This window comes from Schistocerca cancellata, chromosome 11 (genome assembly GCF_023864275.1).
Source record: "Schistocerca cancellata isolate TAMUIC-IGC-003103 chromosome 11, iqSchCanc2.1, whole genome shotgun sequence".
NCBI classification, from domain to species: Eukaryota; Metazoa; Arthropoda; class Insecta; order Orthoptera; family Acrididae; genus Schistocerca; species Schistocerca cancellata.
The window spans coordinates 164,369,650-164,386,804 of NC_064636.1; the positions used below are offsets into that span (position 1 = coordinate 164,369,650).

At 43.2% G+C, this 17,155-nt stretch overlaps 1 protein-coding gene across 1 annotated transcript in view; it reads left to right on the forward strand.

Annotated features, from left to right (window-relative positions):
* Positions 1-745: 745 nt before the first annotated feature.
* The window catches only part of LOC126108400 (nuclear pore complex protein DDB_G0274915), a 137,181-nt gene continuing 120,771 nt past the window's right edge, over positions 746-17,155 (forward strand). Inside the window, exons 1-2 of the mRNA XM_049913610.1 lie at positions 746-1,416; positions 12,282-12,539. Of these exons, the coding sequence (XP_049769567.1) occupies positions 755-1,416; positions 12,282-12,539 (920 nt within the window). The 5' untranslated portion in view covers positions 746-754. The remainder of the gene's footprint in view (positions 1,417-12,281; positions 12,540-17,155) is intronic.

Sequence of the window (17,155 nt, forward strand, 5' to 3'; positions counted from 1 at the left end):
GTTCCAACTTGCCAAAGGAGCTGTTCTACAGCTGCTTGCCTGTCAAGTTGTTCCACACATGGAGATGAAACACCATATGAACTCTGGTGTAGGAGAAAGCCCTTTTTAGCACACACGAGGATTTTCAGATGGAGTTCAACAGTTCACATTCCGAAACCTCGTCGCAAGAAGTGGGATAAGAAGTCACAAAGTTGACATGCGTAGGATACAGCCAGGAAACTGGCCATCTATTCGTTGATAGTGGGAATGTGTCATCTTCGTGGAAACGCCCCGGACATGCTGTAAAGTATTTAGTGAATTATCCATGCGTTTCGTTACAGTGCCTTTGTACACAACCCATTCCTTTCACTGTCCTTCGTGGGCGTATTATAAACATACAGGTTTGAAGCCACATCGAAATGAACAGTGCATATTACAGTATAGTTTAGATGAATCATTCACCAGCAGAAAGTAACTGCTAACTTTCCGTTTCTGTAAATGTCAGTAGGCAATACAAATAACCATTCTGCCACAAATTTTCGTTTTTATTTTCGTGGTGATTATAATAACAATAAGAATTTCATGTAGCCCAGTAGTGTGGTGCCTCATGCTTACACATTCCAACATCTTTGGTTTTATCCAGTGATCTCTGTCGAGGAGTTCTTTGAGGAAAACTTTTCAACTTGTTCGCGCCTGCATTCCGGTGCTGCCACCTATAGTAAAATAACGTACGCCATGTTAGTAGCAAAGGAAACATGGACGGAATTTCGTGAACATGCAACCTTTCAAAAATCGAGCTGAGACTTTTATTGCACTGTTTATTCTAATCGCTCTTGGTGTATTGTCTGCGTACCTGGCAGTGTTTTTAGCGTTTTTGGGTGTGTGTGCGTACCTGTACTTGGAGTACGAAGCTAACAACCTAGGTTTCCATGTGGAGGTACTGAAGTCAGCGATTTTGAGTACATCAATTTGGTTGCAGTCAACAATGTCTTCATTTGTTAGGAATCTTCAACAGCGATCAGGGTTGGTGAGTGATGAACCGAAAAGTGAAATCCGTAGTATTTCGCGGGCAGATTCACCAGTGACTTCAAGGCTGAGGCGTGTGTCGATCGCAACGAATGGAAGCCGTTACTCAAGAAACAGTGATTTAAACATTAGTCGTAGTGTTTCCAGCCCAACGAGATATCGTCTCTCCCCTGCGAATCGAAGTGTATTGGACGTGTGTAATAGAAGTGACAGCAGGTCGCCGCAGAAACAGTCATACAATGAAGCTATGGGTTATGCCTACAAGTCATCACCGTGGAACAGAAATGCCCATTCTCCCCTTTCCGAGAAGGCTAGGTCGCCCAAAAACACTAGTGTGAGAACAGTTCAGAATGTGGGTGGACCTCTCCTGGCGTCTCCTCGTTCTAATATAAACAAGACTTTCGATCTCAGGTATGTAGTGTGTGTGTATTTCGTTAGATCTTTTCTTTTTTTGCAGCGAAAGTCAGTGAGGACTTTAATTGATTTTCATTGTGATGCTTCTTGTGTTCCATATTTCATAGTGCATCAACTTTACAGAAGACGCGCCACCTTCCCCCTCTACACCGTACTGTGTTGGCAGGCTCATGAGTAGTATTGCACGAACAAATTTGAAGTGGGGTTTTAGTCTGGTAGAGTTGTTGTAGATAAAAGACTGATCTGTTAACTAACATGCATTGCTTGCCTTTGCTACTTTGTATTTCATGTATGTATACTGGGGCCACCATCAGTTATTTTGCTGCACAAATGACAAAGCTTGTCTACCGCTTCTATTCTCATTTCTTAATTCAGTTTCGACAGAATCACATGATTTAATTCCACTGCTGCGGAAAGCAATAAAGGCATTTCTGAAAAAAATTAATGTGGAGAGCTACAATAATTCAGTCTTTAGATTGAAGGGAACAATCTCATAATCTCATTGAACCAAAAATCCTAATTCCACTTGGGCATGATGATTCATCTAGTCAGGGAAAGTAATTACATAGGCCTATCTGAGAAATTATTAAATCATCCTCCAGAATCAGGTTGTATTAGGTATTACCATATACAGACCTAGTTTCTGCACAGGAATAGTTATGACATGGGATTGTTGGGTCTAATACATGAGTGTGTGATCAGCTGACCACTATTTTACACAGTAATATTAATTAGTTATAAGTGTGTTTACTTATAAATTTATGGAGTTAATACCTGTTTTATTTGGATTTCCGCCTATTTCCTTCCACATTGCCTCCTATTTTGACTCATGCATTCTGTATTTCGTAATATCGTACAAAAATATGTTGCACTCAGAGATGCTATTAATCTTGCAGTTTCTTCTGAAATGTCTCTCACTTTTTCACCACTGTCTTTGTAGAAAGTTAAAGCTGCCCACTGTGGGCAAGGTAGTTAAGTGCAGTTGCCACCTTCTTTAGAGCCTCTGATGGAGGCAATATCATAGTGTGCAACATGGGCCATTGCAGGCTGGAAGTGTAGATTAACTGAAATCTTTATACTCCTTCTCCAATTCAAAACCAGATTGTCACCTTTCAACATAATGTGGGCCTCAGTCTATGTTAGAGCAATATGTCTCCCCCAACAAAAATTTTTGTATTCAGATAATTAGCCTTGCCAACTCTCAATCAAATTGTCAAATTTCAGCCTAATGTGTAAGTTGAGTTACTTAACAAATCAGTCTGACGCCAACACTTACATTTCAAAAAAATTGTCAATTTTCTATTAGGCCTACTTCTCATTTGCACGATGCCACAACTTCATTACGTCACAGTATGAACCTGACCTCTGGTATCACAGGTTGAGTTGATCTGCAGGTGCTGTCCATTCCATTTGACTGACTTGGCACAGAAAATATGATTATTAAGATTTTTATGTCTTTTTGACAGCTGATCTGCGGGTCATTCCATGTCAAGTCGCCCAGGCCTTGACACCAACCATGTCAGATTTTGATGAAACGTGGTACAATTACTTCTTTTATCATCCTGAAAGCACTTGTAAAATTTTTTTGCTCTATCTCTTATAGTTTTTTTTTTAATAAATTATTAAATTTTTTAGATTTGGTGTTGTTTCAGCAGTCGGAAATCGTAACTTAAACGTGTCCTCACAACTAAAAAAAATTGTATATTAAAGAATTCTCAAGATATCAGTATGAAATTTTGGAATAAGTTTGTGTTTTATATCTAAATGTTATTACCATAAAGATATATTAAAATCTTCCAAATGAAAAAAAATTTACAAGTTTTTTTTATTCTTTTTTTTTTTAGCTAACGGATGTTTAGTTTTACAAAAACTGCAATATCTACAGTCTCAGACCTGACAGAAAGCTCAAATTTGTTTTAAAATACTCTTAATTGTATAGGCTATTAGATAAAAGAAAAATCATGTTGGCTTTTTAACCTGTTTAATAGTTATCTAATTTTTAAAATAATATTAATTATATTTTAAAAATAAAAAGTACCAAGTGACTTAGACACTGAAAATAAGTTTATGTCTTCTTGGAGTAACAATGTACGCTTGGATTTTGTTTTGTTACTCCTGTGTTTTGAAGTAAAAAAATTATTACAGTGTTAAATAATGCTTGGATAGTATTTTTATTAAGTTTATTCTAACTTTTAGTAAGTACTGTTACTTAGTTTACAGAGATTATTTTCCAATATCCTATAAAAGTAACCAGAACAGTAATCAGACCAAAAGTGAAATCAGTATGTCAGATATTCAAACCTGTAGCGTAGGGTTATTAAAAAAATCTGACTGTTTCCAAACAGCCTACACACCTTCAAAAAAGTTACAACCGATATCTGAATTGAGTGAGGAAGGAAAAGATTTGATCCACTTACGATCTGGAATTAATCTGTGTGAATTTAAGAACATATGTTCACACCACAGCTACTACTTTTTAAATGTTTTTGAAAAGTATCATACAACATGTGTAGACCCACTAAAAAAAAAAAAAAAAACACAAAAAGCCCATCAGAAAATCGTTGAGAAGTGTAGGCTTGGATCTTTCTAAACAATTATTGACAAAAATATTAGCATAAAACCTGGACAAAAGCTTTGCTGAACATGCCGTAACTTTTGTGAGGAATAATGAAGAGTTGAAGTCAATGAAAGTGAAACAGATGATGAAGTCATAATTGAATTAGAATCATTGGAATCCAGAAATGAATCCCTCGTACAAACAAACCTTGCTCTTGATAATTTAGGTTTAACACTGAAAGCTTCATGGCTTGCCAGAACAAAGTAAAGGGTCTTATTTTAAAAGGAAGGTTAGCAGTATTGAAAAGACTGCAAAAAAGGCAGTTTCAAAAGCATTAAAATATGATGCACCAAGTTCTGATGACGATGAAGAAGATACAAGTGTGGTTGACAAAGCAAAGGATTTTGAAGAATGATTTCTCTTATGAAAGAGAAGCTTTAATCTGTTGGGAGGTCTAGAAATATCCAGATTCTGACCTTGGCTCCAGATTCTTGGAGTTGAAATAAAGTGATGAAAGAATTTAATGTAGTGAGTACATTGTGCGACAAGCTAGAAAGCAAAAATCTGAAAAGGGTATTTTGGAAACTCCTGGTCCAAAAAAAAAGGTAAAACTCTTTCTGAAAATACAGTAAGACTTGTAACAGATTTTTATGAAAAGGATGAAAGTTCCAGAGTGGTACCTGGAACAAAAGACAAAGTAAGTGTTAAAAAAAAATTGTGTACATGCAACAAAGAGTCATTTTGTGTAACTTGAGAGAATATGTTTAAGAGTAAATTAAAACAAATTTGAGCATTCTATCAGGTCTGAGACTCTAGATATTGCAATCTGAGACTCTAGATATTGCAATTCTTATAAACCTAACCATCCGTTAAAAAAAGAAAAAAATACATATACATTTTTTTTCATAGAAAATAGTAATATATTTTAATAGTATCATTTTTATCTTCAAATATGTATAATAAATAAACTTGCTGCAAAAATTCATGATGTTATCTAAAAGAGTAATTAAGATAAGCAATTTTAAAGTTTTGAATACAAATTAAATTTACCATTTTCGAAGGTTCGGAAAACGCAAAACATAAAAACTTTAAAAATTTATTAAAAAAACTATAAGAGATACAGCAAAAAAAAATTTGCAGCTAAGGAGGTGGGTGTAAAATTTATTTTTTATTGGGTGATTTGATATGGAATGACCCCTGCAGCATTATGCTAATTGTTTCCTTTTCTGACCTGTCTTAAATTTTTCACTAGTTTTGTAGAAATTTGGTAAAGATTATGCAGTGTGTGATGGGTATTTTCCTTAACTAGTATGTAAACAAAGTACTGCTACAGCACACAGTGACATAAATTAACTAAGATAGTCACCGTATTTTACAGCAAGTGTAGATTCACTACAAGCATTCGGTGAAGTAAATTTTGTCCACCGTCTTCATTCCGGAGTAGAAATAAAGATGTAAATTACTTATGCTTATGCATGCCCCCTTTCTCAAGAGTAGTTAGCAAATGTGTGGATGAAAAAATTAGTTAGATTTCATTATGGGAGTTCTGTCAGTGTTGAAAGTGTCCTTACAGTGTTGGCAGCTTTCCTGCTGCTGTACGCAGTTCATTTCTGATGATCGTAGCGTAGCGGATGGTAGTATGCAATGTTGTTGTTGTGGTCTTCAGTCCTGAGACTGGTTTGATGCAGCTCTCCATGCTACTCTATCCTGTGCAAGCTCCTTCATCTCCCAGTACCTACTGCAGCCTACATCCTTCTGAATCTGCTTAGTGTATTCATCTCTTGGTCTCCCTCTATGATTTTTACCCTCCACACTGCCCCCCAATGCTAAATTTGTGATCCCTTGATGCCTCAGAACATGTCCTACCAACCGATCTGTAGCACCACATTTCGAAAGCTTCTATTCTCTTCTTGTCCAAACTATTTATCATCCATCTTTCACTTCCATACATGGCTACACTCCATACAAATACTTTCAGAAATGACTTCCTGGCACTTTAATCTATACTCGATGTTAACAAATTTCTCTTCTTCAAAAATGCTTTCCTTGCCATTGCCAGTCTACATTTTATATCCTCTCTACTTCGACCATCATCAGTTATTTTGCACCCCAAATAGCAAAACTCCTTTAGGCCCTACTACTTTAAGTGTCTCATTTCCTAATCTAATTCCCTCAGCATAACCCGACTTAATTCGACTACATTCCATTATCCTCGTTTTGCTTTTGTTGATGTTCATCTTATGTCCTCCTTTCAAGACACTGTCCATTCCGTTCAATTGCTCTTCCAAGTCCTTTGCTGTCTCTGACAGAATTACAATGTCATCGGCGAACCTCAAAGTTTTTATTTCTTCACCCTGGATTTTAGTACCTACTCCAAATTATTCTTTTGTTTCCTTTACTGCTTGCTCAATATACAGATTGAATAACGTCAGGGATAGGCTACAACCCTGTCTCACTCCCTTCCCAACCATTGCTTACCTTTTCATGTCCCTTGACTCTTATAAATACCATCTGGTTTCTGTACAAATTGTAAATAGCTTTTTGCTCCCTGTATTTTACCCCTGCCACCTTCAGAATTTGGAAGAGAGTATTCCAGTCAACATTGTCAAAAGCTTTCTCTAAATCTACAAATGGTAGAATCGTAGGTTTGCCTTTCCTTAATCTTTCTTCTAAGATAAGTTGGAAGGTCAGTATTGCCTCACGTGTTCCTATATTTCTACGGAATCCAAACTGATCTTCCCCGGGGTCGGCTTCTACCACTTATTCCATTCGTCTGTAAAGAATTCGTGTTAGTATTTTGTAGCCGTGACTTATTAAACTGATAGTTCGGTAATTTTTCACATCTGTTAACACCTGCTTTCTTTGGGATTGGAATTATTATATTCTTCTTGAAGTCTGAGGGTATTTCACCTGTCTCATACATCCGTCGGTAGTTCTAATGGAATGTTGTCTACTCCCAGGGCCTTGTTTCGACTCAGGTCTTTCAGTGCTCTGTCAAACTCTTCACGCAATATCATATCTCCCATTTCATCTTCATCTACATCCTCTTCCATTTCCATGATATTGTCCTCAAGAACATTGCCCCTATATACAGGGTGTTACAAAAATCTACGGCCAAACTTTCAGGAAACATTTCCTCACACACAAAGAATGAAAATGGACATGTGTCCGGAAATGCTTACTTTCCATGTTAGAGCTCATTTTATTACTTCTCTTCAAATCACATTAATCATGGAAGGGAATCATACAGCAACACAACGTACCAGCATGACTTCAAACACTTTGTTACAGGAAATGTTCAAAATGTCCTCCGTTAGCGAGGATACATGCATCCACCCTCCATCGTATGGAGTCCCTGATGCGCTGATGTAGCCCTGGAGAATGGCGTATTGTATCACAGCCGTCCACAATAAGAGCACGAAGAGTCTCTACATTTGGTACCGGGGTTGCGTAGACAAGAGCTTTCAAATGCCCCCATAAATGAAAGTCAAGAGGGTTGAGGTCAGGAGAGGGTGGAGGCTAGGGAATTGGTCCACCTCTACCAATCCGTCGGTCACCGAATCTGTTGTTTAGAAGCGTGCGAACACTTCGACTGAAATGTGCAGGAGCTCCATCGTGCACAAACCACATGTTGTGTCGTACTTGTAAAGGCACATGTTCTAGCAGCACAGGTAGAGTATCCCGTATGAAATCATGATAACGTGCTTCATGGAGCGTAGGTGGAAGAACATGGGGCCCAATCGAGACATCACCAACAATGCCTGCCCAAACGTTCACAGAAAGTCTGTGTCGATGATGTGATTGCACAATTGCGTGCGGATTCTCGTCAGCCCACACATGTCGATTGTGAAAATTTACAGTTTGATCATGTGGGAATGAAGCCTCATCCGTAAAGAGAACATTTGCACTGAAATGAGGATTGAAAATGAGGATTGACGCATTGTTGGATGAACCATTTGCAGAAGTGTACCCGTGGAGGCCAATCAGCTGCATATAGTGCCTGCACACACTGTACACCGTACGGAAACAACGGGTTCTCCCGTAGCACTCCCTATACCGTGACGTGGTCAATGTTACCTTGTACAGCAGCAACTTCTCTGACGCTGACATTAGGGTTATCGGCAACTGCACGAAGAATTGCCTCGTCCATTGCAGGTGTCCTCGTCGTTCTAGGTCTTCGCCAGTTGTGAGTCACAGGCTGGAATGTTCCGTGCTCCCTAAGACGCCGACCAATTGCTTCGAACGTTTTCCTGTCGGGACACCTTCGTTCTGGAAATCTGTCTCGATACAAACTACCGTGCCACGGCTATCGCCCCGTGCTAATCAATACATCAAATGGGCATTTGCCAACTCCGCATTTGTAAACATTGCACTGACTGCAAAACCACGTTCGTGATGAACACTATAACCTGTTGATGCTATGTACTGATGTGCTCGATGGTAGTACTGTAGAGCAAAGAGTCGCATGTCAACACAAGCACCGAAGTCAACATTACCTTCCTTCAATTGGGCCAACTGGTGGTGAATGGAGGAAGTACAGTACATACTGACGTAACTAAAATGAGCTCTAACATGGAAATTAAGCGTTTCCGGACACATGCCTACTTAACATATTTTCTTTCTTTTTTGTGTGAGGAATGTTTCCTGAAAGTTTGGCTGTACCTTTTTGTAACACCCTGTAGACCCTCTATGTACTGCATCCACCTTTCTGCTTTCCCTTCTTTTCTTAGAATTGGGTTTCCATCTGAGCTCTTGATATTTATGCAAGTGGTTCTCTTTTCTCCAAAGGTCTCTTTAATTTTCCTGTAGGCAGTATCTATCTTATCCCTCGTGAGATAAGCCTCTACATCCTTACATTTGTCCTCTAACCATCCCTGCTTAGCCATTTTGCACTTCCTGTTGATCTCATTTTTCAGACATTTGTATTCGTTTTTGCCTGCTTCGCTTACTGCAGTGGATGCACCTTTAAAAATTTCTTCTACATGTTGTAACCACTTATTTTTCCTTTCCTCTTTGCTTTTGCACAAGAGGTCTGAAAGGACAGCTTCTGTTTGCTGCTCCTCCTTTTAATTTTCTTCAGCATTCCAGCCACATCGAAAACATTTGGACAATCTTGATTGCTCAGTAGTTTGCTCCACAGTGTCCTTGAAATCCATTTATCTGTGACACAGAGGTACACCCAGTTTTGATCTTTGTGGAGAAAGGAAGATGTAATCTCATTGTAAAATTTCTAAGTGATGCTGCTTTTGTCATTTAACTGCTATTTTATTTCCTTCGTAGTATGATGATGCTATTTTGACGCTGGAACCATTTTCAAATTGATAATAATTACCATGCACGTCTCAGCAGTAGTACAGTTTCATATTATAGTTTCCTCAATGAAAGACCATACTATACTGTTTATAGGAAACATACCATTACTGTCCTTATGAAGTTAGTTACATTTCATGTCGATAACACATCAGAAATATCATATTAATTAATCAGTTGTACAGGAATTATAATGTTAATGCCACTTTTATGGTATGTCACAGTATTTAGTGAAATTATAATGTAGGTTATCAATAATTTTACTCAGTAATCAAAGATAACTTTTCAGTGACATAAGTGAACTACATCTTTGGCAGTTATTGGGAATAGGATTGTTGGAAGGAATCCACTCAAAGTGTTAGAAATATATTGTGTGTCATGTACATATGGAAAAGTCTGTTGGGATAGCTGGACGTTCCATCGATACTGGGGTCATTGAACATAAACAGCATTTCAGCCTTGGACAGTTGGAGAAATCGGATGCAATGGAGCGTGTGCTGTGTGAGACTGACCATATAATTAATTCACTAAGACAGAGGTTCTTGCTGTGGAGAAGACTTGTGAATCCTGTTTCTTCAGGGAATCTTGAAATCCATAACCGGGGGCGGTTACAAGGGTCCCGGTGTAAAACCTGTCCCATGCACCCTCCCACCACCACCTACTCCAGTCCTGTAACCCGGAAGGTGTACACGATCAAAGGCAAGAGCCACGTGTGAAAGCACCCACGTGATTTACCAACTGACCTGCCTACACTGTGACGCATTCTATGTGGGAATGACCAGCAACAAACTGTCCATTTGCATGAATGGACACAGGCAGACAGTGTTTGTTGGTAATGAGGATCACCCTGTGGCTAAACATGCCTTGGTGCACGGCCAGCACATCTTGGCACAGTGTTACACCGTCCGGGTTATCTGGATACTTCCCACTGACACCAACCTGTCAGAACTCCGCAGATGGGAACTTGCTCTTCAATATATCCTCTCTTCCCGTTACCCACCAGGCCTCAATTTCCGCTAATTTCAAGTTGCCGCCACTCACACCTCACCTGTCATTCAACATCATCTTTGCCTCTGCACTTCCGCCTCGAGTGACATCTCTGCCCAAACTCTTTGCCTTTACAAATGTCTGCTTGTGTCTGTATATGTGTGGATGGATATGTGTGTGTGCGAGTGTATACCCGTCCTTTTTTCCCCCTAAGGTAAGTCTTTCCGCTCGCGGGATTGGAATGACTCCTTACCCTCTCCCTTAAGACCCACATCCTTTCGTCTTTCCCTCTCCTTCCCTCTTTCCTGACGAAGCAACCGCTGGTTGCGAAAGCTAGAATTTCGTGTGTATGTTTGTGTGTCTATCGACTTGCCAGCGCTTTCGTTTGGTAAGTCACATCCTCTTTGTTTTTAAATATATTTTTCCCACGTGGAATGTTTCCCTCTATTAATTTCATAGTTAATCATTCCAATTTTTGATTCTTTTGTAGCCTGTATTTTGTAACTTTTTCAGTTAGCTTTTGTTGTTATTGTTTTTAACTGTTGTACAGAGTTAACCTAAATGATTTGATTGCGTTTCAATACACTGTTTATTAACAAGTATACAACATGAAAATATAGATACTCACCAAGTTTCTGATAAGTTACACAAATGTTCAACATGTCCGCTGTTGGTCTCCCAGCACACATCCAAACGTTAATCCAATTTTGTCCGTACGTTCACTAGCATGTTTCCATCAATGTCTCATAGCAGCAGTGATGTGTTCTTGCAGTGTTAATGACATTTGTCTTTACTTAATCTCACAGAACGAAATCGTGTGGTGACCTGGGGGACACAGCAAATAAGGAACATTACCCGGTCTGGGTAATGTTCCTTTCGTGCTGTCCCCCCCAGGTCACCACACGACTTCGTTATGTGAGAGTGCACCCTGTCTAGTGATACAGCAGTTCTCTGTGGACAAAGATGTGGAGAATTGTGCCAGAGTGAGGGGAGCCCCGTTGTGTCGAAAGATGAAAGAAGTTGAGGCATTAGCTGTCAGTTGCGGCAACAACCACGGCTGCAACATATCCACGTACACTTTATCTGTCACTGCCTTCTCGATGAAAACAAAGGGACCCTACACCTATGTCTCGGATATGGCACACGTGACGTACATTTTTAGCAAATCCCTTTCCAACTCCACACGGGTGTGTGCCAGTTGAGTACCCCACACTCTCGCAACTGTGGTGATTCACATTTTCCAATAGATGGTGAATCGCCTCGTCGTTGAATATCAGTGTCCTCACAAAGTCGTCATTGTTTTCCATTGCTTGCTTCATTGAGGTACAAAACTCAAATCGGTGGGCATAATCGTCAGTAGTCAGATATTGTAACAGTTGCAAAGGGTAGCATTCGAATTGCAAGTGCTGCCGCAAAACATTTCACAGTTTTTTGCGGAATGCCTAGTTTAGGGCCTGCACGAATTGTCGATTTTTGTGGGCTGTGCACAGAGCTCTCTAGTACGCGCTCCACGATCTAATGTGAGACGTGCAGTCACCTTGTCCTTTTCCCTTCACACAGGTAACCAAATCACAAAACAGGTAAAACCAGTAAAAAAAGCTCTAGTGATCAGGTGCAGCTTTACCATATTTGCCGTGTAGGACACACCGAACACTCGTAACTGACAGACTTATCGCACAGTCCGACACACGAAATCTCCTTTTCTGAACTGTCACTGTCGTACAGAGTGGCGTCACGGGCCTGCCGTATAGCGTGCACGTGAGCCACGAGGTGGCCTTCTAAAGTTTTCGAGTCGATCTAACTTTCCGTTTTCCACCCATCTTCGTGCTCCATTTTTTGTCGATCGACAGTGTCTTGAAACTCGAGGCACGTTTCGGGATAACCTCGTATTTAATCTTTTTGTGTGCATCTTTGCACACGATTGCGTCTGGGTAGTCACTGTCGTAAAGTCGCGTTCCAACCACTTTAGCTGCCACGTTTCCAGATACCTTATCTGTTGCACTTGCAGGCTCTACGCGGACGTCAACAGCCCGGGCCTGGCCGAGCGGTCCGTGTACTACTCCCGAACGGGCGGTGCCAGTCCCGGCAGGTCGCCAGACGAGAATCGGCGCCCACTGTCGCCGCCGGCCGTGACGCATCAGCCGCAGTATCGCACCGTCGGCCAGTTCCCTCTGGTCCGGCTGGGCCAGAGGGGCGCCGCCACGGCCTCCCTGCCGCTGCTGACGGCCGCCGTCTCTCCGAAGGCACCGCGAGCGCACTCCGTCGGGTGAGTTCTGGCGCTCGGAGAGGGTAGTACCTCTTTTTTCCTCTTTGTTTCTTTCTTTTTTAAAAAAATTGTATTTATCGTCTGATCTAAGGCCGTCGGTTTTCCTCGATAACAATTTGTTATCTGTTTTAAATAACAGTGAGACAAGTATGGATGAAAATGTACAGTTTCACCATTTGTCAGGGCTCGAGCTCCACTACTCTTGTTACGAATCGCAGCGACTACCTTGCAGAAGGCCTCTGCCGATTTTCTTACTCCTCCACTTGTAAACTCTGCGAGGGTGATCCCGTCCTGGCAGTCCGACGTGACCTCGAATCCCTGCCGGGTCCTTCTCGGAACCTCTCCCTGAATCCAGTTCCGTCCCGACCCCTCTGACTCTCGATGCGTCCACGTACGTGCTGCCCGAAAGCCACAAACCCGACAATCGCAGGTGCCCTATTGTGGCTGGTTATTGTGCACCCACTGAAAGAATTTCGGCTCTCACTGACGAAGACCTCCGACCGATTGCCCAAAATCTAGCCTTCCACGTCAAAGAAATCGACCACTTCTTTCACCGACTATCCGCCATCCTCACCACTTTACCTCCTGGATCTGTACTTGTCACTTTTGGTGCTACTTCCCTGTAGATCGACATCCCTCTTGCCTGTGATCTTGCTGCTACTGAATGTTACCTCTTCCAACATTCCTCAGACTCCAAACCCATTACGTCATTCCTCATACACACCACTAACATTATCCTCACACACATCTACATTTTCTTTGAAGGGAAGGTATAGAAACGGCAGTGGGCACCTGCGTGCCACCCTCCGATGCCACTCTGTTTGTGGACCGTCCGAAGGAAACCTTGCTAGCCTCCCGAGCTTTCAGCCAAAGCCGTCTTCAGAAAGGAAAAATGCACACACATTTGCACAAGTAAGCGCACCTCACACACACGACTGGTATCCCCGGTCAAAGAGGCCGAATATAGCAGTGATGTGTGGGAGGTGTGCTTGCTTGTGTAAATATTTGTGCATTTTCTTATTTTTGAAGAAGGCTTTGGCCGAAAGTTTATATGTAACAGTCTTTTCGTCATTCCTGTCTGTAACCCAATTGTTCCTATTTACAATGAGTGCCACCTGTACATTGTTACTATATGTGTTTATAGTGTAAAATTTTAGCACATTAGCTGATGGCACAAAGAGAATTTTGATCAAATTTGAGTAAAAGGACTGATGATCACACATGGCCCATATGTGACATCTGTGGCAGGTTTTTTGTGGGTGAAGGTGCCGAGATTGGGAGAAGGGCGACAATTTTCTGGAGGTGGTGACCGAGACCTTATAAGTTGAGCATCTAAGTCTCGTAGGATATTTTGTCAGCAGTAGGGCAGTCAATTGGTCTCGAATTGGTGATTCAGTATGATCTGAGTTGGGAAAAGTCGCACGAGTGGTTGTCCAGTCGCACCAGTATGTGTTTGACATATTTTGCAGCCCTTAGGACTTACAGATATTTTGCCAGTGTTTGGAATCTGATTATTTTGCCCAGTGTGTCACAGATAGTTGTGGGGACTTCAGTTAAACTTCTGATTGATTGGCAATTAGGACAGTGAATCATTGTTGATTAGTCAGTTTATTGTTGAGGACATATCAGTGAATTTACAGCTGTGAATACAGTCTGTCATCGACAGATGAATAAAATATTAAGTGAAAACACCCCACCCCCTCTCCTTCCCCCCTCTCCTTCCCCCCTCTCCTTCCCCCCTCTCCTTCCCCCCTCTCCTTCCCCCCTCTCCTTCCCCCCTCTCCTTCCCCCCCTCTCCTTCCCCCCCTCTCCTTCCCCCCCTCTCCTTCCCCCCCTCTCCTTCCCCCCCTCTCCTTCCCCCCTCTCCTTCCCCCCTCTCCTTCCCCCCTCTCCTTCCCCCCCTCTCCTTCCCCCCCTCTCCTTCCCCCCCTCTCCTTCCCCCCCTCTCCTTCCCCCCTCTCCTTCCCCCCCTCTCCTTCCCCCCCTCTCCTCCCCCCTCTCCCCCCCTCTCTCTCCCTCCCTCTCCCTCTCCCATTTCATCCCTTTCTTTTGCTCTTCTCCCTCTCCCTGAGATAGTGGACATCCATCGCATCCCAATACTCCATGCTCCTCACCTCCCATCTGTGTCAACTGCAAAGAGCATCATTCACCTTGCTAGAGTGCAGGATTTTACAGAAAGATAGGAAAATCGTGGAATATAAGACCCTGGACTGACTGACCTACACTGACTGACCTACACTTAGGCTAAGAGGAAATTTGAGTGCCTACATCGTGACCTCTTACACCGCCGCCACGAGAACGGTTGAGGCCCCTTCAGTTCCTCGCACTCCTGTCGCCTCTCAGAACCAGAAGACTACACCTGCCCTCTTGATGGTGGGGGGCACTTCCTTCCCTGTTGCTCCCGCACCACCTACTTTGGGAGCAACACCCCTCCCCCCCAACCAACGGGGATCCCATTTCCCACACCGAGAAGTGTTTGGCTTCTTCGGCTCGTGTTGCTAGGAAGGGGCCCATTGCATCACTCCCTTCCCAGGTTTCTGTTAGTGGGAAAGATGACACTTGCCAGCAGCTGAACAGCCCAAAACCAGCTGGTTGTAGGGCTTCACACTCTTCCTCAGTCCCGGAGACTGACTCGATGAAGTCCTCCCAGCCAGGGAAACCCGAGGAACAGTGCGAGAAATCGAAAAAGAAAACCCCCGAGAATAAGAAATATGCGGTAGCACCCACACCACCGCTACCTACAAGTTCTGCGTCTGAGGATGTGGTGGAGATTCTGGTGTTGGCTGTGGACCTAGATCTCACCGGACCCTCAGACACGATGGATATAGACTGCTCATGCAAAAAGTCAGTGGCAGCAGGTGACCCTGAGGTGTAAACTGCCTCATTGAATGTTCCATGCCTTCTCAGTCTCACAATGATGTCATCCTCCAGTGGAATTGTGGCAGTCTTTTCCACCGCCTGGCTGAGCTACGGCAACTGTTAAGCTCTACACCTGCTTTCTGAATTGCCCACTGAGAAACCTGGTTCCCAGTGTTTCGGATCCCTGCCCTCCACTGCTATAAGGGATATTACAGGAACCGTAGCGACTATAATTGAATGTCAGGTGGAGTTTGCGTTTATGTCCTAAACTCAGTCTGTAGTGAACCTGTGCCCCTTCAAACCCCTGTTGAAGCTGTGGCTGTCAGAATATGGATGACACAGAAAATAACTGTCTGCAATGTATACCTTCCTCCAGATGGTGCAGTACCGCTGAATGTATTAGCTGCACTTATTGATCAACTCCCTAAACCTTTCGTAATTTTGGGAGATTAAACCCCCCCCCCCCCCCCCCCCTGTGGAATGACACCGTGCTTACTGGCCAAGGCAACACATTTCAATGTGACTCGTGATAGTTACTGGGCCATTGATTTATCAATTTGCAGCCCAGGACTTTTCCCATTTATCCACTGGAGAGCACATGAGGACCTGTGTGGTAGTGACCACTTCCCCATCTTCCTGTCACTGCCCCAGCATCGGGCACATGGGCGCCTGCCCAGATGAGCTTCAACAAGGCAAACTGGGAAACTTTCACCTATGATGCAGCCGTTTACTCTGCCCCATATGGGAACATTGATGTGGTGGTTGAACAGGTGACTACCACAACGTTACTGCAGCAGAAAACGTGATCCCTCGCTCTTTAGGGTGCCCCCAGTAAAAGACAATCCCTCGGTGGTTGCGGGAAGTCGCTGAGGCATTTACAGAGTGCTGGCGAGCTCTACAGCGACAATTGTGGAACCCTTCCCCGGAGCATAAGCTGCTCCGTGCCCGTGATGCCAGCTTATAAAACGGTAGAAACAGGAGTGTTGGGAGAGGTACGTGTGAACCATTGAGTGCCATACGTCACCTTCCCAAGTCTGGGCGAAGATCACACGTCTTTTTGGGTACCAGGCCCAACAGGTGTCCCCGGCATTACCATCGATGACATGCTACGTACCGATGCAAATGCGATTACCGAGCACTTCGCTCGAGCGTCTGCGTGGAAGAACTATCCCCCAGCCTTTTGCACCCACAAATGGCGGACGGAAAGGAAAGTCCACTCATTCACAACACGCCACAGTGAACCCTATAACACCCCATTTAGAGAGTGGGATTTCCTCAGTGCACTTGCACATTTCCCCGACACAGCTCTTGGGCCAGATCGGATCCACAGTCAGATGATTAAAACATTCTCGTCTCACTACAAGTGCCATCTCCTCGTCATCTTCAACTGGATCTGGTGCAATGACGTCTTTCCGTCGTAATGGCAGGAGAGCACCGTTGTTCCGGTGCTCAAACCCGGCAAAGACCCGCTCGATGTGGATAGCCATCAGCCCGTCAGCCTCACCGACATTGTTTGTAAGCTGCTGGAACGTACGGTGTGTCGTTGGTCGGGCTGGGTCCTGGAGTCACGTGGCCTACTGGCTCCGTGTCAGGGCGGCTTCCACCAGGAGCGCTCTGCCACTGGTAATCTTGTGTCCCTCGAGGCTTTTCCAGATGCCATCACCTTGTTGCCGTCGTTTTTTATCTACGCAAGCGTATGACTCCACCTGGTGACGTCATGCCCTTGCCACGTACGGGTGAGGTCCACTCCCAAATTT